Here is a 23,042-nt window from a genome sequence, read left to right on the forward strand (position 1 = left end):
TGCTGAGACAGGTCTGGGAGAGGAAATGGCTGCATGATTGTGGTAAGAGAGTGGACTTCTTACTGTGTGTGTATGTATCGTTCATAATTCCCCTGAATGTCCAGACAGTGTCAGGGTCCCTGCTCTGTGTTGTATCAGTGACTCTGTCCAGAATCAGAAAGGAGTACTCCATGTTCAAGAAGGCAAAAAAATAAACAAGTCTTCTTGTACAAAAACACGTTTTAATTCAATAATGCAAAATTTCTGAAAAAACTGAGGCAACATTTTTTTGTTCTCATTGTTTTAGTCACTATTGCATCTCAACCATATTATCCACAGCATAAAAGCAGTTTGTTTCTAAATTTACACTGATCATTCAGATAGCATTTCTGAAAAGTCATATTTTTACTTCTCTCTTACCCAGTCTGTCTCACACACACACACACAAGCGCATCCCCACCCCCATTCAAGGCCAGACACACACACACACACATTTAACTAACCTTGTTGGGGGGTACAATTGATTCCCATTCAAAATCATATTTTCCTTAACCCTAAACCCCATAGAAATATACTTTTTCCTTGTGGAGACAAACTAAAATGTCCACAGTTAAATTTGTGTTTACTTACCATTCTTGTGGAGACTTCTAGTCCCCACAAGTATAGTTAGACAGACAGACAGACACTGCAGTAGTTTCACACAGACCCTTCTGTGCATTAACATTTGCTTCTGTGGAGTATAACAAGGTTGACTGAGGGTCTGGGGTCAGGTTAGATTCAGATGTTGTGGTGAACCGTGTCCAATCTATTGTATGTTTGAGTTGACCAGAATGCACTGTAGGTGATGATAGTGCTGATGCAGCCTCTAGTCTCCGTATAGGGAGGGGTGGGTCTTACAGGTGCAACTGGGACCACCAAGGTACTAGTAACAGGGTTGCTTGTACAGTACATTTTCACACACACACACACACACACACACACACACACACACACACACACACACACACACACACACTATAACATTCAGCAAACCCTGTTTCGACCTGCCTTCAACCCACCTTTGTTTAGGTGTCAAAAACACGCTCTTGGAATTGTATTACATTGCTTTCTGACATTACACACTCCTTTCTCACTGACTGTCACATGAACAAACATTATTGATTTTTTTTTCTTCTGTTGACTAGTTGAGTTAGAGAGTCTTCGTGTTTCTCTGCGATAAAGAGAGTCTTCAGTCTTCTCTGTACACTGGTGGCAGGTGGATACCCTAACAGGGTCTCCAACAACATGAATGCTGGGATAGCTGAATGTCACACTACTGTGTGATATGTAAAGGACCATTTCCTGTGAGGTCACTTCCTCTTTAATGGTGCGTTGTTGACTGATGGCTGGGTGTAAGCTGAGGCAACACACTGGATGTGTCACGATGTGTGTGAAAGTCAGGACCTCCAATCACATTTCCCTAACTGTCTTAACCTGATGAGAGAACTACATGGCGAGGTTCTCTTCTGCACTGTTGAACCAATCTAGTAAATGTGAAGGTGGAGTTAAGATGGAGTATCGTCTTGTTAATGTCCAAAAGCTCTTTTTCAGTTTCCCCTGAAAAACAGATGCAATCTTATTCCTCCGACGCCGCAGATGGTGCTCCTGTCTCCTTAGGCCTGCTTTTTGATTGGAGAAATGTCTATTGTATGTTACCCCTTATCTTTTGACCGAGCTGAAAAGTTTGCGAGAGCAGAGAAGATTGCTTTCTGATTATATTATAATAGCGCTGATTATTGATAAGGCAAAAACAAGAGTCTGTCAATTCAGTTTGTTGTCTTTAAATCATTTTTGAATTATCTGATGAAGAGGAGTCATTTTCATCCTCTTTGGCCCTTATGCCACCTGAGTCAGTCTGACCCTGCCTCGCTCCATTCGCCAACTGAGTCCACTGTGTTCCATCTCCGCCCTCTTTCCCTCAACTGCCCAATCAGATGCTGCCGTATCTCCTCTCAACCAATAAAGAGCTGGGGGGGATTGAACAAGATTTAGGTTTTGTTGTTTTGAGTGACGGGCACTTGAACACCTTTCTGTCCGGTTGCTATGGACACAAGAAATGGCAGTGGAGCCAAGAGTCAAAAACACTTTTGGAAAAATGTACTGTACAAAGTGCATAAACCGTTTCACGCTATTACGGTACATGTAAGTCAGACATTCAGAACTGTAACTCACCCAGTTTGTACTTCTCTCTGGCCTCGGCCCTCTCCTTGGCATCAAAGTACCAGACAGTGATGGCATAGCTGTAACACACGATGATCTGATCAGACTGACAACAGAGATTCTCAGCTCACAAGCAAGTACAGACTAATTCAGCACAGTATAGTACAGCATAGGAAAGCATAGGAGAAGGTTAAGTCTGTGCTATATACGGTCAGTGGAGGGTTAAGTCTGAGCTGGTTTTGGTCCGTGGAGGGTTAAGTCTGAGCTGGTTTGGGTCCGTGGAGGGTTAAGTCTGAGCTGGTTTTGGTCCGTGGAGGGTTAAGTCTGAGCTGGTTTTGGTCCGTGGAGGGTTAAGCCTGAGCTGGTTTTGGTCCGGGGAGGGTTAAGTCAGGGTCATTGCCTCTCCTGTGGGGCTTCTCAGTGGGGTTGTGTTGTTTATTCCTGTCTCTCTCCCTCAAGCACGAGAGTTGCAACTGAACCAACCGCCCTCCCTCTCTCCCTCCACCCCTGACCCCAGTCCCAGTCAGGAAATACGTTCTTCCTGTCCTGAGCCCCACCTCACCCCCCAGCTGTCAGACAGAGAGGAGAGGACTAACTAATGAACTAGAATCACGTGTCAAATGTTTGTGGCGTACTTCTGACTACTGCGTTCCAGCATTCAGTATGTATATGAAAAAAATAATCTGCATGATCACAACATCATGAATAGGCTCTGGCTGAGTTCATACTTCTCTCAACAGTGGATCATCAGCATGAGAGTGGATCTATAATCTGCTAAAGGGATACGTCGGGATTTTGGCAATGAAGCCCTTTATCTACTTCCCCAGAGTCAGATGAACTCCCGGATACCATTTTGATGTTGTCTTGCGTGCAGTTTGAAGGAATTTGCTAATGAGTGTTAGCGCATGCTAGTAGATACCATAGACTTCCAGTCACTGCACTAACACTAGTTATCGTTGACTCGCGAAACTACCTCTAACTTCCTTCATGCCGGATGCAGAGACATACAAATGGTATCCATGAGTTCATCTGACTCTGAAGTATCCCTTTAACAGAGCAGGCTTCCCCAACACCATTAAGAGCCTTTAGTGAACAGATACTGTGTGTGAAGGCAAAAAAGTGGGTTAGAGGTTGTAACGGCTCGGCAGAGAGGAAGTGTGGTGGGGGTGGGGGGTAGGGAGGGTTGAGTGGATGTGGTTATGGTCAAAAGATGTGGCACACTTTCAGGGAACTGAAAGCAGTGGGAGTCATCCAAAAACCCTCTCTGGGAATGACTTTGTGTGCCTTAGTACATAGTAAATCTCTGTTTGAGTATACAATACCTATGGGACATTTGTGAGTGTGTGGGAGATGGGATACGTTGCGTCTCAGCGAGCATGCAGTGGCTTTGTAAGTGTACATTCTGTGTCACCTCTCTGACCCTAGTGCGAGTCCATGTCAGCATGCATTTGTGTGTGTGTGTGCGCGCTCGGGGAGGGGCCATACGGGTACGCCTGGTGCCCAAATAGATGACGTATGTCCCGCAGCTGAGAGTTGAGTAGATTTGGTTCAGTCAGTTATCCTGGTGAGTCCTTCTCAGCTAGCTAGGTAGGTTATGCTGGCAACAAAAGCAGCACTGTGCTAGTTGAAACAGGTAAAAGAAAGAGATGTTTATTTAGATATGCGAGGGAGAAATAACTTTGTAGTACTGGTCACCATCTGGATGTCACCGTGACATGCCAATTAGCTAACGCGACGACAAGCGGGTGCAACGGTATTGTATGGAGGTGCTACGTCGTTGCTTCCCCCGGGGCAGCCGTATCACATGTCGCTGGCGAGGGGTTAATGTCGCCAATTTGTTCCATCCCACTTTATTTTGAGAAGGATAGCAGCCTACACAAGAAACAAATACGCAATACTGCATGTGGTAGTAAGGTGTCAACATGATACAGTCTAACGTTACTGCTCAACGGGGAGAGTTTGTGCAGCATGCCGGCAACACAACAACACCAAGGGGCCCTCTTGGCGAGCAGGGGAAGTATCTAGATAGTGTAGCTAAGTATCAGGCCAGGATGACAGCTACAGCAAGAAATTACAACTACGGCATTATAGTAAAAAAAAAAAAAAAAAAAAAAATACTAATTTAAAAACTTAATGATTCTGAACACTCTCCCAAGTCCCAAATTCGGCAGACAAGTTTCAAATTCTCACAGAACTTTCTAGCCACAAGCATAAATTAGCTAGCTGGGAAGGGCTCATCAGGACGAATGTTTAAATCTGTTTGTCTACACTCGACTCTCAGCTGCGCGACATACATCATCAATTTGTGCACCAAGCGTGTCCGTATATCCTTTCCCGTGTGTGTGTGGTCACTCACCGTGTAGCGTAGGCCGGCTTAACCTCGTGTGGGTTCCTGCGGTCGGACCAGAAGATGAGCAGACGGTCAAACAGCGGTTCTATGTTGGCCACCACACTCTTCCCCTCTGGATAGATCTGCAGCAAACCTCCTTGAACCTGACCACACACACAAATAGGTGTCATGTTAGATGCACAGTGCCTTATCCATAGCCTTGAGGTTAGAGAGGCAGGTGAGTAGCCAGAGGGTTGCCGGTTCAAAACCCATAGCAGACAGGGGAAATCTGGTGGGACTGTAAAATACAGTAGATTAGATATATGAGACTCAATGTTCCATTGTACCTTGACATCCCAGTTCTTGTTGAGATAGTAAATGCAGGTGATGCAGCGGCCGTCACCGTTAGGGTTGTCCACGTGACGGATGTACCCTGTGCCGTTACCTGGGTAACAGGCCACCATAGCCTGAGGAGAGAAGACGGGGATGTTAGTCGGTTACAGTAAGAACACACACCTCGGGCCTCCCGAGTAGCGTAGTGGTCAAAGGCACTACATTGCAGTGCAGGACCTGGGTTCATTCCCGGGCTGTGCCACAACTGGCCGTGGCCGGGAGTCCCATAGGACGTTAAAATTTCCCCACCGGCCACTTCGCTTCCCTTTATTGAACGGGGCTTGGTCGTTTCATCGCCCCCAACCAATGCGTTCAAAGGATCACGCCCTTTTGATACTGAAAAGCCCTATACAGATTGACCATGGAATGCATGCTACCAGCAGGATGCACAGCCAACAACTATGGTTTGCATGCCCTGCCGAAGGACCCTATATCATGCAGAAAAGGTGGAAGTTCGTTGGTCCCCAGTGATGGTGAGTATACTGGTAGCTAGACAATAGACTTCTGGTTATGTATATTTTGATAATCATTATCACCATTATCGCTAGCATAGCTTGCTAGCTAGCTAACGTTAGCCTACCTAATACAATTCAGATTTGGCTTGGAAACACGATAACATCATGATTGCGATCATCATGATTGTGATGTTGCCAGATTGACTTTAGATGCTAAATACTGTAACTTTAGCCAGCTTAACTAAGATTGAGGGGACCGCCATATTTTAACATGCTAACGTTAACATTGCTAGCTAGCTATTTTTGACAAACAGTAATGGCAACATTGCCATCTCTCTAAAGTAAATTTGACAACATCTTCTGGCAAAATGGTTTCCTACCAATTATTTGCCTACTTTAGTAAAACCATCGTATTTCCATGCCACTCTAAATTAGTGTAATTTAGACTACAGTCACATTAGCCTCTGATGTGCAACCAATGTCTAGGGCACAAATTAATATTGGATGCAGCTATGGTGGTATTAACTAGCTAACTCATGCATGACTACAATAGTGTACTAACTAGCAGCAACAAACTCAAACCAACCGAGGTCAATAGCAAAACATGTCACAGTTGGTTGCAGAGTGTAAGGGCGTCACCGGCCTGAATCTAATCCAATCTGGAGTCAGTCAGTCTACATCTATAAAGCATAGAATTCGCTTCCAAACAAGATTACGTTCTTCCTCGAGCTATGTTTATATTTGAGGTATGATGATAGTTGTTGACCGTGTTTTTTCTGATAGACAAAGTGCACAGTTGGGGGCCAGACTGATCTCCTGGTCATGAATGGATTCCGGGACCTACCAGAAGGAGCAAAGTTGGATTTCATTACATGTCCAGCAATGTGATTGCAATGGTTTAACGACCTCCAAAAATCATTTTATTCACTGTTCACTTGCTATTTTTAAAGCTTGTCGGGCAAGACCTCCGAATGAAAGTGTGTAATGCGACACAAGTACCCTTGCCAGTCTCCCTCGACTCCAATGAAAAGGACATGCCATCCTGAGGCATAACTGTCAGTCTCGCTATACACCAAGTCACTTGGCTCTGTCATAACCTCACATGGTCTCTCCTATCATTGCTATGCAGACGACACACAATTAATCTTCTCCTTTCCCCCTTCTGATGACCAGGTGGCGAATCGCATCTCTGCATGTCTGGCAGACATATCAGTGTGGATGACGGATCACCACCTCAAGCTGAACCTCGGCAAGACGGAGCTGCTCTTCCTCCCGGGGAAGGACTGCCCGTTCCATGATCTCGCCATCACGGTTGACAACTCCATTGTGTCCTCCTCCCAGAGCGCTAAGAACCTTGGCGTGATCCTGGACAACACCCTGTCGTTCTCAACTAACATCAAGGCGGTGGCCCGTTCCTGTAGGTTCATGCTCTACATGAACCTACAGTTCCCGCTAATCCAGGCACTTGTCATCTCCCGTCTGGATTACTGCAACTCGCTGTTGGCTGGGCTCCCTGCCTGTGCCATTAAACCCCTACAACTCATCCAGAACGCCGCAGCCCGTCTGGTGTTCAACCTTCCCAAGTTCTCTCACGTCACCCCGCTCCTCCGCTCTCTCCACTGGCTTCCAGTTGAAGCTCGCATCCGCTACAAGACCATGGTGCTTGCCTACGGAGCTGTGAGGGGAACGGCACCTCAGTACCTCCAGGCTCTGATCAGGCCCTACACCCAAACAAGGGCACTGCGTTCATCCACCTCTGGCCTGCTCGCCTCCCTACCACTGAGGAAGTACAGTTCCCGCTCAGCCCAGTCAAAACTGTTCGCTGCTCTGGCCCCCCAATGGTGGAACAAACTCCCTCACGACGCCAGGACAGCGGAGTCAATCACCACCTTCCGGAGACACCTGAAACCCCACCTCTTTAAGGAATACCTAGGATAGGATAAAGTAATCCCTCTCACCCCCCTCCCCTTAAAAGATTTAGATGCACTACTGTTCCACTGGATGTCATAAGGTGAATGCACCAATTTGTAAGTCGCTCTGGATAAGAGCGTCTGCTAAATGACTTAAATGTAAATGTAACTGAACAGTGACTATGTGTGTATGTGTTTCACAGAAACATGTATGGAGCCAGCACATGGAAACTTGCAAGATGACGTGATGACGGGCTTGATACTGATGTCTCGTCTTTTTTTTCAATGATTGAATTGAATCAGTCAATATGGGGAGGGAGAAAACCTATGTGTTCTACACCAGGATCAGGGAACTCCTGTTGTATACTGGGCACCACACAGGAAGGTATGACCACTCTGAAATATTTGCCAAGGTAGCCCCATTACCACCACCAGTATCTGTATCGGCTGGGAATGACAATGAAAGGTGCCACATTGTTATATTAGCAGAACGCTACTTCTATGGTAATTATGTAAAGGGTTGTTTTATTCTACATCAGTGGTTACAAACCGGTCGATTGCAATCGACTCGTCGATCTTACAACATTTCTGTATGAAAGCCAACAACAAGGTTTGCGCTCCTTTTTAATTTTCTTGTGTTGCGCTGTTGGCGGGAAGGTGCACTTGATTCAGAAGCCCTGGAAACCTCATGGTCAAACGGGGAAAGGGTTCCAATAATTTTTCCACCATTCATTTTTCCCATAGGGGATTTTTAGAAACACTTAAAATAAGGGGTCTGTGTTTCGTGTAGGTTTACCCTGTCGTGACGTTTTGATGACCGTGTAAATCTCTCTAGGACAAGGTGACTTTTATCAGTATATTTGGCTTTATTTACTCTCAGATTCGAAAATGCTAATTAGCATCAAAGTATGCATGCAAAACTACAAATCCCTGCAAGCTCCTGCACGTCATCTCTAGCTGACACCTTTGCTAACATGTATTGGGTCCTTTTAAAACTTGCACAAGACAGTTCAAAGAATTGTTCATTTAAAGAAATGTTGCCAATTTATTAATGACTACATTTAGCTAACATTAGATAGTTAATCCAGAGATTCTTACCTTTGCCACAATCCAGCAGTCGTGTCCAAATCATCAGGCATTTGTAGTTCTTTGAGCAGCTAATTAGTTTTTTGGGGGGGTAAGCCTACACAAAACACAGCCCTTATTTTTAAGTGCTTCTAAAATCTCCCGTGGAAAAACGATTGGAACCTATTTCCCTATTTTGACCGCTTAGGTTTTAAGGGTATTATGACTCATACTGTGGTACTCTATGGTGTGTCTTGGTGGTGGCAAGGAGCCACATCAAACCACACCGTGTTTGGCTTCCATCATGGCCGCCAGCATTTCTTGAGGAACAAGAGGGGGAAAGAAAAAGAGGCCAAATCAGCAGGTGCAGTTCCCCTTTAAGACGTGTTCTAAAAACACAACCCAGACATTCCCTCCCTCCCCGTGAGGCAACTGGAACACCCCGGCATTGGGAGGTAAGGGTGGCAGGGAAACTGCCTGGCCTGGCCTTGGGAGCTGGGAAACTTCCATCCTCCTCACCAGGGACCGAGCACATTTGACCCTATATATGGGTTCTGAGAGAGCTCTGTGTGAGTTAAGCAAGGTGATAAAGAGAGTAAGGGCCTCCCTGTAACCAACGTTAGAGCTTCCATTTAACCTGTAATTGTAGGACTACAAGGGTTAGGTTTTTGTTTGGCTACTAACGTGGCGGCGGGTCTGTAATAAGGGTTTTGTGCCATGGCCCATTTTAAATCGTGTGAAGAGTGAAGCATGCACACACAGTCTGCGCTGTGAAACTAGACGCTGTGCCTTTAAGCCATAATGGCCGGGTATGGCAGCCATGTCGCCACCCCCATTTAACTGAGCCTGTACTGTATCATCAGTGGGCCGAACCCTTTACCCACCAATCAGGTAAAAGGCTTTGGGCGGTGAGCAGTAGAAGTGGTATGGCTCTTCTGTGTTTTCGGTTACTTTAACCCCTTCACTGGTGTTCGTAGGGATGATATTCCACTCCATAGTGCACCATATAGGTTACTGTACTCACTCAGAGTCCCATGGTTCTGTATAGAGACAGTCAGTGTCCCAATGATTTCTTTGTGTCTTAAACACGGTTGTGTAGGACCACATGCATACATTACGGGTCACACATTACTATAAACTGGGACTGTTCTAAGAACTTTATTATAGAGAAAGACATTGGTTATCGTCTTCACAAGACGGTACTAAAACTCGAACTAGCTGGTCCTGTTGAGGATTGGACAGTGAGCATGTAACTTCTCAGCTAATGTTTCAACCTCACCTGTACTGTACTGGACTGGACTGGAGACAGTCCCTTGAGTATCAGTAGAGTAACAATGGCCTCTGGCTGGCATTTCCCCCTGCTAGGCAAGGCTGTGTTAGGCTGTGCTTCTCTAGGGATGTGTGTTTCTGAACGGGCTGGGAGTACACATTCCTTCGCTGCACGCAACTATGCGAAAAGCTAACACCACATATCACCAACACCACATTTAACACAGGCTGGTTTAACACAGGCTGCCCAATTCTGAACTTAAAAAAAAAGACTAATCAGATCAGCACTGAAAAAGATCTGATGTGATTGGTCAAAAGACTCATTAGTGGGAAAAATATCAGAATTGGGCTGCCTGTGTAAACCTAGCCATATTAGCACGTCTAGATCCAATGCCACACATGGTGAACACACATGATGCATGACCTTGTTCAATACTAATCCTAATAATCACACATAATCCTAATAGTCACAAAGGCTCTGATCCAACACCTCTAGAACACCAAGGTGTGGTTTCCCAGACACAGATGAATCCTAATACTGAAATAAAAAGCATTTTCCATTGAGCTTGCTTTTTAGTCCAAGACTAGTCTTAATCTGTGTCTGTGGAACTGACCCCAAGTCAACCACTTGGCCGTCATTTTGCGGAGGAAGCAAATGAAGGTAAACTAAACAATGGAATTAAATGGAATGATAATGTAGGCTATACCAACTGAATGGAACTAACAGTAAATTGGCAGTTGGATATGTGCGGTTATTAGGCCTACTGACGGCCGATACTGATAGTGGGTAATATTTAACATGACAGAAATGGTCAACAGAGAAAGTCGGGGTAGCCTATAAATAAGATATTCGAGAGTGCCCATTCCTGAAAGTTAAAAGGCCATACAATTTAAATTCTGCATATTGGCACAGCATTTCAGAATTTCAGTTTTCTGCCATACGACTGGTTTCACATTTGTCTCCGGTGATTACAAGTTCAAATATAACTAAAACAAGTGTCATTTATATATATATTTACACTTCCCTTATCCAAATGGATTACTCATTTACCTAGCTCGTATCAATAGCTCTTATAGTTGTACATTACAGTGCATGGAGAATGGTGCGATTTCTATCTGGGGGAAAATGAAGTAGGTTTCCACTTGGAACTGGTAGGTTCGCTAGACGATATTCTTGGTTTCCTCGCTCGTAAAGGTTGTGTTAAATCAAGGTCAGAAAACGGCGTATCTGTAGACAGATACCTCAGCCACACCGTCATTTAGTCCATCTCCACCCAAAACGAATAGCACGCTATTCTCATGCTTACGTTCAAGGTCAGAATATGCATAGAGTAGTGGATAAAAATGGAATTACGGTACATTTACTCACGCTTAACTCGAGTCAGAATCGGGCCCCTAGCCTTTGTATCTCTGCTGGGGAGGTTGTTTGGGTCAGGTTTGGTGTGTGTGCGCGTGAGTGTGTGAGAGAGAGCGAGAGAGAGCAGGAATGTGAGAAAGAAAGCCATCAGGGTCCCGGTCACGGTGTGTTCTGTCAGGGCACGGATACTTCATGACGATACAGATCAGGACCCTGGAGAGTACAGTACACCTCATCCCTTCACCGACTCGGAACAAGAACCTTTTCTCCCTTTTTGTTTTACTCTGCCTCTCTTTTCTCACTCTTCCACTGTCGTTTCTCTGTCTTTACCTTCCCTCTCCTCTGTCCCTCCATAGCTCCTCCTTTCTCTCTCCTCCCCTCTCCCAGCCCATCACAGAGTACAAGGGGGAAGAGTAAACACTGGTGAAGAGCGGAGGACTGACTTCCTCTTTCACTCCAGCTCGGCTCATTTAGACAAATACTGGCTCAGTTATCAGCAAGGAATGAGGAGCGAGCAGGGAGAGAAGACAGTATCATTCAGTGTCACTCCAGAACTGTCAAGTCCAGACGCTTCAATACAGAGTGACGACAAAGTCCTTCATGTTCAAATCCACTGAATCCATCACAGTGCCAGTCAGCCGTCTGCATACCGTGGTGCAAAGCAGCTGTGTCAAAAACACACCTCAATAATCATATCCGACATAGTGAACAGTCACGGGATACCAAGATGACACCCAAATACTACCATCTGTAGCCAAACCATAATCTGGCTCAGTCTCATTATGGAAGAGTGATACAGGCCAAAGTACAAGTGTTCCCTTCTGCCTGTGTGACTCTCTGGCCAGCCTGCTGGCCACCATCGTCTCGCCTCATTACCACGCGACGCTCACACGCTGTGTGTGTGTTCATTAACCTCTGACTCCAGCCCCAACCCGCTGGTCTCTACCCACCATCAAGTCCCACACACACAGCCAGGACAGAGCTCATCTGAAGTCCCTCCAGGAGTCAGTGTGTAGAGGACAGACATTACAGTAATCCCGATGTGATTTACTGTACTTGGGAGTGTTGAACGTGGCTACATAATTCAACTGATAACATTTTGGTGTATAAACACACAGGACATGGGCTGTAAGTAAGACTTGATTAAAGGTTTGGCTAGTGAACATAGTACAGTATAAATCGGTACAGTAGCTTTTTTAAGAAAACTCAAAATATGGCTGGCTGCTCTAATGTAATGTATTGTGTTTTGACAGATGGGGGGGGATGGCTGCTCTAATGTAATGTATTGTGTTTTGACAGATGGGGGGGGATGGCTGCTCTAATGTAATGTATTGTGTTTTGACAGATGGGGGGGGATGTTCGTTCACGACAGTGTCAGGCTGCTTCTGGGAAATATGATGTCATCAGCACCATGGGTGGTGGTGTTGCATTGTGGGGAAGAATGGCCTTACTAAGGCATTTGCGTTGATCCCGACTCACTGTGGAAGAGCTCTTTATCTGGGATTGAGATGGAAATCACAGTCTCAATTCGCTCTGCTCTGTTGCTAAGCAATCAGTGTGAGGGCACAGAGAAATGCTGGTGAACATTTATGTTGTCAAGCACTTCCAGCGGGCTTCCAGAATGTTTTAGTCGCTAATAGTCGCATCCTCTAACCTCGCATCCCCTAACCTCACTCATTACCCTCGCAAAAAAATGTCAACAGAAACAAATGGGGAAAGCACTATAGTGGTAGATATACAGCCAATAAAATATTTGATGCTTAGTGGTAGATATACAGCCAATAGATGTGTGATTGCTTAGCGGTAGATATACAGCCAATAGATGTTTGATGCTTAGTGGTAGATATACAGCCAATAGATGTGTGATTGCTTAGCGGTAGATATACAGCCAATAGATGTTTGATGCTTAGTGGTAGATATACAGCCAATAGATGTTTGATGCTTAGTGGTAGATATACAGCCAATAGATGTTTGATGCTTACGGGTAGATATACAGCCAATAGATGTTTGATGCTTTGGGGTAGATATACAGCCAATAGATGTGTGATTGCTTAGTGGTAGATATACAGCCAATAGATGTGTGATTGCTTAGTGGTAGATATACAGCCTATAGATGTGTGATTGCTTAGGGGTAGATATACAGCCAATATATGTGTGATTGCTTAGGGGTAGATATACAGCCAATAGATGTTTGATTGCTTAGTGGTAGATATACAGCCAATATATGTTTGATTGCTTAGTGGTAGATATACAGCCAATATATGTGTGATTGCTTAGTGGTAGATATACAGCCAATAGATGTGTGATTGCTTAAGGGTAGATATACAGCCAATAGATGTGTGATTGCTTAGGGGTAGATATACAGCCAATATATGTGTGATTGCTTAGTGGTAGATATACAGCCAATAGATGTTTGATGCTTAGGGGTAGATATACAGCCAATAGATGTTTGATGCTTGCACTGACCATGGTGTTGAAGATTGCAGCCCACTGCATGTAGTATTTTATAAGTGCACATTTTTTGGGCCTGAGAGCACATGCAACTGTTGCATACTTAACCACAATTAACATGTACCGTGCCACAGCACAGCCCTAGCCTGGAGGATATGCACACGCGTGTACAAACACACAAAGTTCTTGTACACCAGCGTTCATATAGACATGACACAGTCCCAACCAGCACTAGTAGAGATCTAAGCCAGTAGTCAACCAGAACTGTGAGAGTCAGTCAAACATGCATATGAATGTCACAAACACCGTGACCATACAACGGCATCCCAGTCGCTCTCCTCTCCTGTTGCTCCCAGCCCCTGATCTCATTCAAACGGCATGACCCGACGTGTCGCCATCAGATCAGCCTTCTTCAATCTCTGTTCAAATCTCTCAGCGCCTCCGTGCCAATCTAATGGGCACCACTGGCACCAGCATTAATGCCCTAATAGCGTTGCCTCCTGTCTCTGCCCGCATGCCTGCCTGCCAAGATGAAGGCCAGAGAGAGAGAGAGAGAGAGAGAACAGGCTGTTCCTGGAAAGAAGTAAAATAAAAAAGGGCTGAGCACACTGTCATAGCATACTGTCAGCAGATAAGGGGCATGGAGGACAGAGGCAGGAGAGAGATAAGGCTGAACAAATACAGGGCCTGACCCTGATGAGACAGACACACAGACAGACAGACGAGAGAGGGGAGAGCATCAGGGTAGTGCTAGGCTAACTAACTAGCACTGGGATAGGTAGGTGTATACTGGGCTGGGGATTTGCCAGGCTGAGCTTAGCTGAAGTGGGCCTGTGTGGGTTTTACTGGACTGGGCTGATGTGAGCTGTTCTATGCTGTGATGGCAAATTCTGTGCTGATCAGACAGTGACAAATGTGTTGGACTGAGGTGAACTCTTGTGTGCTCAGCTGGCCTGTGTATTTCTGGATGAGTCAGTAAGGTTGAGCTAAGGACAGATGGCGCCTGTCCAGGGATCGATACAGGTACATTGGGTTCTAAGGCTCTCTGTGGACCTGCAGTAAGTCTCGGGCCTGACTAACCAGCTGAGCTGACACTGACATAAGTTGATGAAGTAATGCGCCCTGCCCGTCTGTGAATGATTGGAAACAAATAGGAAAAATAGGAGTGTATTATTACAGGTTAATTTCTAGTGAAATTAACTTTATTGGATATTCAACCATTAAATCCCATTATATGTCTATCTCTTCACCTCTCTAATCGTATGTATCCATCATCTCACAGTTTCCATACTGAAATCAACTCGTCGTTTTCCCTCCGCTGCGGCTGAGTGTGTACTTGTTAATGAGGTCGGGTATCTAGCAGAAAAAGCTGATCAGCCTTGATGAGTCATGCCTGGTGATGGACCCCATCTTGCTTGAGTCACACTAACCACAGGGCTGAGGGTGTGTCTCTGTCTCTCTGTGTGTGTGTGTGTGTGTGTGTGTGTGTGTGTGTGTGTGTGTGTGTGTGTGTGTGTGTGTGTGTGTGTGTGTGTGTGTGTGTGTGTGTGTGTGTGTGTGTGTGTGTATGCTCCTCCATTTCCAGTAACCTGACAAAGAGGTCATTTATACTATGTACACTCTTTTCTCCCCTGCTCTGTAAATCAGAACGTCACACTACCCACCAGTGTGACTCTTTATGCAAACGCAACCAACCCAGCCTACTGTCAGCATAATCTGAGACCACACACACACACACACACACACACACACGCAAACAAAACACAACGTAAACACACAGGCAGTCACACACTAGAACACACGCACACCGAGACACAAACAGTGACACGCTGAATTTCAAACCCAAGATGGACTGCACTTGGGAAGTGCTCTCTGTGTGTGAGAATCGCTTGAAAGGTGAGTGGGCATGTGTTCATACAGTAAGTAGAGAATGTGTGACTGTTTGGCATAGGACACCGAAACGCAGTCCGGATTGCTCTCAGAGTCAGTATGAGTCATCAACCCCTGCTGTAAAAAGCTCCAAAACAAGCTGAGATCACAAGAACCATGCTCTTCCAGAGCCTACTCTCCCAGGACAAACAACAAGCACTAAAATCCCCTAGGAGGTCACCCAGAGAAAAGTAAATGCTCATCTTTACAACGGTTTTGCATTCGAGTGCAATGGTTACATGATCCTTCGGCCTTCTGTAAACTGAACGGGTAAGGAGTAGTGCGAAGAGCAATGTGATCCTCTCAGTACCTTAAAGCCTATGTAAAGCTCTCGTCATTTGTTTTACATGTCTCTTTGTCTTAGCAGCTAGCTTGGTACTGGATCGTGAGTGCGCTAGGCTAAATGCTAGTTGCTAGCATCTCCCTGGCTGTTCCTGTGTGCAGCAGCGCGGCAGTCTCTCTGGGAGGGGCATCTGAGGACACACTGCACTAGACACTCATGATACGGCTGGCGCTGCTGCATCGGGCGCTGTCTATCCCTCTGAACCACCTCTCATCTCACTCCTTCGAAATAACATCCATCTCTCCCTGCCTAAGATATCTTCTTCTTCCTTCTCTCCTCCACACTTCTCTTCATCTACTACTCGCTCTCTCTACCCATCTCTCGCTCTACCACTCTTTCACTGCGCCTTTTCTTGTGATATATTGTCGCTGCTGCGTTGTGCTTGGATGGAGCTGGTGTGTGTTTGCTGAAGCTGCATTGGGTTGAGCTCCAGCTGGTGCTATGGTGGCATTATTCTGGGCACACACACACACACATACACACACACACTGCAGTGCTACGCTCTGTATGGCCCTGTTACCAAGGAAACGGAGGGGAAATAGTTTGGCAGAGAAGCTAGAGGGGCTGATAAGACGCAGGAGAAAGGGAGTGGGAGAGAGGACCGAAAGAAAGAAGTGGGGGGAAAAAAAGAGGGAACAACGAGAAAGAATAGACACATAACATTAGAGAGAAACAATGGTGGGGGACAGTACTTACTGAGCCATATAGACAGTAGGCTAATACAGATCGACATAGGAAAACGAAAGCAAGTTTCAGGTTGGGGGTAAATTTATATAGCTTTTGTTGTGATTCTGTTGCAATTTAAAAACCAATAAATAAAAAGTATTAAAAGCTACAATATGTAACTTTTAGGAGACCTGACTAAATTCACATAGAAAAGTGCATTATAGATCTGTAATTCTCATTGAAAGCAAGTCCAACAAGCGGTTGATCTGTTCTATGTGCACTATTTCTATGCTTCCCTTTCTTAAGTTTTGTTTTTGCGTCTTTTACGTTTTACTCCAAACAGCTGAAAATACAATATTTTTGGTTATTGAAAATATATTTCACAGCAGTTTAGATGGTACAATGATATTCTACACTATATATTGCTTGTTTGGTCACAAACTGAAATTAGGAAACTAGTAGAAATTCTGCAACCAGGAAATGGCATATTGCACCTTAAAAAAAAAAAAGAAACATTAAAGAGCAGAGAACTGCTGGCGCAATGACCTTGTAAATTAGCCGAACTCCTCCCTCCCTTTCTGTTATTCTAATCTTTGCCTCGCCCACTTCCACCCCCTCAATTCATACCTTGATCTATGACTCATTGCTACTGTTCTATCCACTTCCACCACACTACATAACACACAGCAAGGACATTCTTTCCGTTCAAGATGGCACAGTATGCCAAGACAAGGGTAGGGGAGTTGTGATGGAACATATGAGCAGGGACATTGGCTTGTGGCTCAACTAACCCATTTAGCATCAGCTGCCTGCCTGCCACACTCATGGACCAGAGCAAGCATAACCTTTGACCTGGAAGAAGAATAGTCAGTTCCATGACAGAGGAGCAAAGGGCTGATGACTGGGAGAGTGACGTCCCTGTTCAAACACATGGCGTCTGGGTATTCCAGAAAGTATGTCAATGCGGGGGCAAAGGTGTATCTCTACTACTCCGACGGGGTCGCCACGCGCAGCTACGGTTTGATAATGTAGTGTACGCAGACGCGCACGCACGCACACACACACTGCACCCCATGAGAGGTTCTGACCCACTGAACAAGTACTGCAGTACCACTATGACTACCACTACTACCACCCTACCTTACAGTTACTACTACTTCTAAAGCTACAACTATTACTACCACCCTACACTACAGTTACTACTACTTCTAAAGCTACAACTTTTACTACCACCACTACAGTTACTACTACTTCTAAAGCTACAACTATTACTACCACCCTACACTACAGTTACTACTACCTTACCTTACAGTTACTACTACTTCTAAAGCTACAACTATTACTACCACCCTACACTACAGTTACTACTACCCTACCTTAGTTACTACTACTTCTAAAGCTACAACTATTACTACCACCCTACACTACAGTTACTACTACCTTACCTTACAGTTACTACTACTTCTAAAGCTACAACTATTACTACCACCCTACACTACAGTTACTACTACCTTACCTTACAGTTACTACTACTTCTAAAGCTACAACTATTACTACCACCCTACACTACAGTTACTACTACCCTACCTTACAGTTACTACTACTCCTAAAGCTACAACTATTACTACCACCCTACACTACAACTGGGCAATTCCACTATAATGGAAATACGTTTAGATTATTTTACTTTAAAATGTATGCCAAACAAAAAACAAATATTGATTTCAAAGCACAACGACTGCTTTGAACAATTCACTCAAATAAATAAAAACACATTTACTGGAAAAACTGTGCCGATGCAAAGCTTGATAAAATCTCAGTTTTGTTCGGTTACCAAACTTTGTATCTGCACAGTTCTTCACGTAATGTGTTTTTGTAAAACTTTGTGTGAAATTGTTCAAAGTAGTCCTTGTGCATAGAGTTCTATGGTTTGTTCAACTTTGAAAGCAATGGTTTTTGTTTGGTATATATTTTAAAGTTAAAAAATGTGAGTCTCAGCGTAATTCCGCTACCATGGAATTGCCCAACTACTACCACTAGTGAGGCTACAACTACCTCAACTATTACACGTAGTACCCTACATTATAGCTACTACTACTAATTCTATTAAGGCTACAACTACCACAACTATTACTGCTATGCCCTCTACCACTTCTATCACAACTTCTATCCCCACCATCACTACTTTATCTACTATAAATATTGAAGTGAAATATTTCATTTCAAGCTCTTTGAGTAAATGTGGCGTAACAAAGTCTAGACAGTCCTTCAATGACTAACGCCACTGATAAGAGGCAGACCCTGGGGTCAAGGTTCAGTAGTGAACAACTGAGATAATATGTTAATATAACACAGTCACTAGTTAGCAGATTATATCAAAGTGACTTACAGTGAAACACAATAGGGTTATATTCAGTATAATGTACTGCGGCTTGTACAGGACTCAAACCATGCTCTAGTCTAGTTGAACCAAGGACTAGAAAGGTCTGAACCCTGCTTTGGGAGTGGGCTGAGAAACTGGGTCAGGGTGGGATGGAAACCTGGGAGAATGTAGTGAGACTGGGTGACAGACGTAGGACCGTGACATAATACGCAAAGATAGACGTAGGACCTGGCTCAAATATCCAGACCTGCGTCACTGGGCAAGCTCACTGACAGCTTACAGCACTGTAGCCAACTACTGCGCCTTGGTAATCAAATGAAAGTCAGTCTATTCAGGAAGTCAACTGAAATTCCAATTAAATAACTGAACAGGGCTTTTCAGGGAATTCTTAATGAACTGAAAAGGAGAAACTATTCATTTAAAAAAAATAATGTGTATACACACACACACACATTTTTTTTGCTTCCTGAATTGAGTGACTTCAATTTGAATTGAACCCAAACCTGTCTGGCCATTGTCTAAGCTTGTAATATTAATGTTTTATGCTATGCGGAGGACGGTTAAAAAGAACCATTCTTTCATACATTCATAATCTCAAACACAAAGACAAAAATGATCCAAACAAGCGCATACGTACATAGCCATACAGAAGTTGCCTACAATAGGCTAGGCAAGCAAACAATCAAACATACACAGCCATCCAAACAGACACCAACCAATCAAACACACGCACCCTTACCAAACCAGCCACAAGAATGCCTTGTTTGCGTATGGGTGAGAGATTGAAAGAGCGGGTCTTCAAAGCTAGTGAAACACCGATCTCAGACCAGATAGCTCCCAGAAGGTTGACTTGCTGCCAGTGGTATGAGAACATTGGCATAAACAGTGGCATGACAATAAGGGCATACACTGGCATGGGAGAAGTCAGGGGTATATAGGACAGCTATGGCCCCACTTACCTGAGGGAGAACAGACAGGATTACATACCCACCCTTTTGTCAGTTATATGATAGTGCCAGTTCAGGATCACAGTAGATGATGTCATCAAAATGGGACACCGCACCCCCCTATCTATGGCGTAGAATTATATAAAACGTTGACATTGGTACTAATCCTTTCTATTTCAGTCTCTCCTCCTTCTCACCCCTCGATCCTCATCAGCATGATATGGCCATTGATGACACTGAGTCCCCAGCTCACCCTGTTCCCTTCCACAATTCTCTATATTCCCTCTTCCCCAGCTTCTCGTCCCACATCTCCCCTCATCTTGGCGCTCCAAGTGATGACGCCGTCCCTTCCTGTCCTCAAACCCACCGTCTCTACCTGCTACCCTGCCCCTCGGTCCTCCCCCACCCTTCCAGTTCTCTCACCTTGGTGCGTCCATTGATGACACAGTCCCCCAGCTGCCCGTGGGCAGCGCTGTGCATCACGGCCTCGTCGATGTGTGCCATCAGCATGGCGATGCCCTCGCAACCCGGCTCGTGCCCCTCCACCCAGGCGATCTGGTCTCCACGGATATTCCGTGAGGGGATGCTCCTCTGGCTGACCAGCTGACCCCCCCGGAACTTCCCGCTGCGGTTCAGACTCTCCACCTCGCCCAGCACCGACTCACCCAGCCGTGGCCCCAGGAAACTGTCCTTCACACAGATACCATAGGAAGTCAGGCAGGGCACAATGTACTGCTGGGCGATACTCTCCGCCGACCAGCCCACCCCGGCCGGTAACGGTAGAGACTGGATGCTGTTGGCCTCCACCGGGGACATCTGGCCTGGAACAACCCCGGGGCCCAGCAGCATCACCTTGTGTACATTGTGGTGCAGCTTGTTGTTGTGAGGGTCGGGCAAAGAGGGGTGAGGGGTGGCGCAGTGGTTGAGGTTGCTATGGTTATTGCTGATGCTGCTGTCGCCGTTGGCAGCAAGAGGGAGGACAGCCTTGCCGGGTTTGGAGGGCTCCGCTTTGTGAACTTCGCTCTCCGACACTCGTCTCCGTTTGCAGTCTGGGGTTATCGACTCACCTGGTCCATAGGCCATCATACCTAGAGTACCTAAACCTGAACCCACTGATAAGGCACAACCTTTGGGCGTCTCAGAACCCATGTCCCGGTTCTCCTCACCTCTCCGCTTCCGATGGTGCAGCTGTTTGACCTGCGGGTCACCATTGGGCCTCTTCACTAGAAGAATGCATTTCTCATGTTGTGTTCTGTCCCCATTCTCCACGAGGCGTGCTCTGCTGCCTAGGTGTTGTGCAAGGCCATTGGGTGTCTCCCCCACCCCTTTCACTTGCGGAGGGTAACCATTGGGACCACTGTGGCTGCCCTCAATGGTTGCGAACGGAGACACAATCCCACCGTTATAGAACGGCAGCCCAGTATTCGTCTGTTTCTTTAAAACCGTGATGCTGGAAGTGCTTGTTTTTGAAGCCAGACCAGACAGTAATTCCGCGGCCGTGGCGCTCCCAACCGGCGCTATGCCCTGGCAGTAGCCGTTTAGTCCATTGAGTCCCATGTTGGTTTGGAAAGGTTGAAACTCGGCAGCTCCAAATATGTGTTCACCGTTTCTAACTCTCTCGCCGGAGGCTGGAAAACTGTTGTGTCCGTGGGAAGAGCTTTGATTTAAAAGGTCCGTGTGTTCCAAGCTCTCCATTTCATCTCGTCTAGTGCTAGATGCGCACGTAGCCCACGTCCTCGCCTCATTTTTTACGGGAGCCACCGTGCGAGAGCGAGAGTGCAGCACAACTGCCTAGGCTGCGAGAGAGGAGCGGTGCCACAGTTGTGGGAAGTTTCATATTAAAAAGTCTCCTTGCCACAGTTTTTCTTTCATTCATGATTTTTCTTTAAATGGTTTCACATTTGTCTTCGATTGAAATGTTTTCTGGTATTCAGAAGCTTGAAACGTTTCTAAAACAAAATGATACAATAATTACTTGACTGCGATTACCGTTATAGCCTATAATAAGTAGGCTAATCGTATAGCCTCACATGCTTGGGACAAAATACTCAAGCTAAACATAAATCAGCCTAATCTTCCCACCAGGCCTAGACTATTCATATTCCATAAATTAAGAAAGCTCCAAGGGACCCTACACTTTGTAGACAAATTGAACCGTAGTCCGAATATTTTATGTAGCGTTGCCTACATTTATTGACTAACTTAGAATAGGCCTACATTTCTTTAAATATGTTTTATTATATTCTAATAATATATTCTATTCCGACATGGGGCTATAGTGACTCGGGTAGTTAAATAGATTTTTTACAGCAGTTCAATCCTAAAATATTGTTATGACAATATATTTCAGGCAATAACAACACATTAAAGTCATAATATTGATATCGGTTATAATAATTCCCCACTTCACGATGAGGGGGCAAACACACTGTCAGAGCAGCTAATCTGAAGAACGCATGCCACTCTACCTTGTTATGCATTCACATTACTACAGTGTATAGTCTGCGTGCATAGCCAATCATTTAAGACATATAGACTACACGTGTTTGCATTCCTTCCAACATACAGATAGCCTATTTTGGAGTGAGTTTAGCTACGATTCAGAAATCAATTCAACAACGTGCATGTAATAATAGTAGCCCGGGCAAAATATAGCCCTCTGTCTGTCAGCTGATTGTACACTTACCTATCAGTAACGCAAAGCTTCCAGCAATGTAGCCTACGTGACCGGCTGAGGGTATGTCTGTTATTTCCGGGATTGTCTTGGTGATGTTCTAGACACATTTCTTTGTTTAACCTATAAATATCCATATATGTCCACCACCTGGGGTTACATTTGGAAACTGATGCTTGTCCTGGGGAGGGAACTACCGCTTCTGCCGCGGGAGAAACGGTAGGTCCCCCTCAATCAACAAAAAGTACGCTCCATTCCCCCGCCGATCCTCCGCTGGTAACTCCCACTGGCATCTCTCTATCTCTCCTGCCTCGCTCTCCCTCTTCTGTCCACGAACTACCCTGTCAATTACACGTGCTCATGAACAAGTCATGTGACACCAATCTGCTACAGAAACAAAATACATTCCACGCGTGTGTTTAGACTATTTATCTTCAAGATGTTGAAGGTTCATAGAGTGTAATATTAGGATCTAAAATATAAGGGAAACAGTGGAGTGTATTCATGGATGACAATGGAAGGCAAGCTTCTCCAAATATTTGACCAATAAAAATGATAAAATAATGTCTCTTTCCTCTTTGTGTTTTCATAATTTAACATCAATTCCTGGTGGAATCATCTGAGTGAGGGAAACAGCGACCCCCTGTCTCAGTATGGGTAGCCCATGTACTGTATCTGATGCTCTCTGGAACA

At 45.2% G+C, this 23,042-nt stretch overlaps 1 protein-coding gene across 1 annotated transcript; it reads right to left on the reverse strand.

The window, feature by feature from the left end:
* Window positions 1-201: 201 nt before the first annotated feature.
* LOC115141446 (uncharacterized) lies at window positions 202-22,663 on the reverse strand. Its single transcript, XM_029680326.2, has 6 exons — window positions 22,362-22,663; window positions 20,099-21,624; window positions 4,855-4,974; window positions 4,535-4,671; window positions 2,191-2,258; window positions 202-2,059 (listed from the first exon to the last, which is right to left on the reverse strand). The coding sequence occupies exons 2-6, from the start codon at window positions 21,368-21,370 to the stop codon at window positions 2,007-2,009; spliced, it is 1,650 nt and encodes a 549-aa protein (XP_029536186.1). The 5' UTR covers window positions 21,371-21,624; window positions 22,362-22,663; the 3' UTR covers window positions 202-2,006.
* Between the last annotated feature and the right edge of the window lie 379 nt (window positions 22,664-23,042).

This window comes from Oncorhynchus nerka, linkage group LG14, assembly GCF_034236695.1.
Source record: "Oncorhynchus nerka isolate Pitt River linkage group LG14, Oner_Uvic_2.0, whole genome shotgun sequence".
Classification (NCBI taxonomy): domain Eukaryota; kingdom Metazoa; phylum Chordata; class Actinopteri; order Salmoniformes; family Salmonidae; genus Oncorhynchus; species Oncorhynchus nerka.

Bases quoted from the DNA above. Each gene is read 5' to 3' on its own strand.
- LOC115141446 (XM_029680326.2), bottom strand. From the start codon at position 21,370: ATGGAGAGCTTGGAACACACGGACCTTTTAAATCAAAGCTCTTCCCAC. The intron at 4,975-20,098 runs GTGAGAGAACTG...TTCTCTCCTCAG, and splicing joins TCATCAATGGACGCACCAAG to GCTATGGTGGCCTGTTACCC. The intron at 4,672-4,854 runs GTACAATGGAAC...GTGTGTGGTCAG, and splicing joins ACAAGAACTGGGATGTCAAG to GTTCAAGGAGGTTTGCTGCA.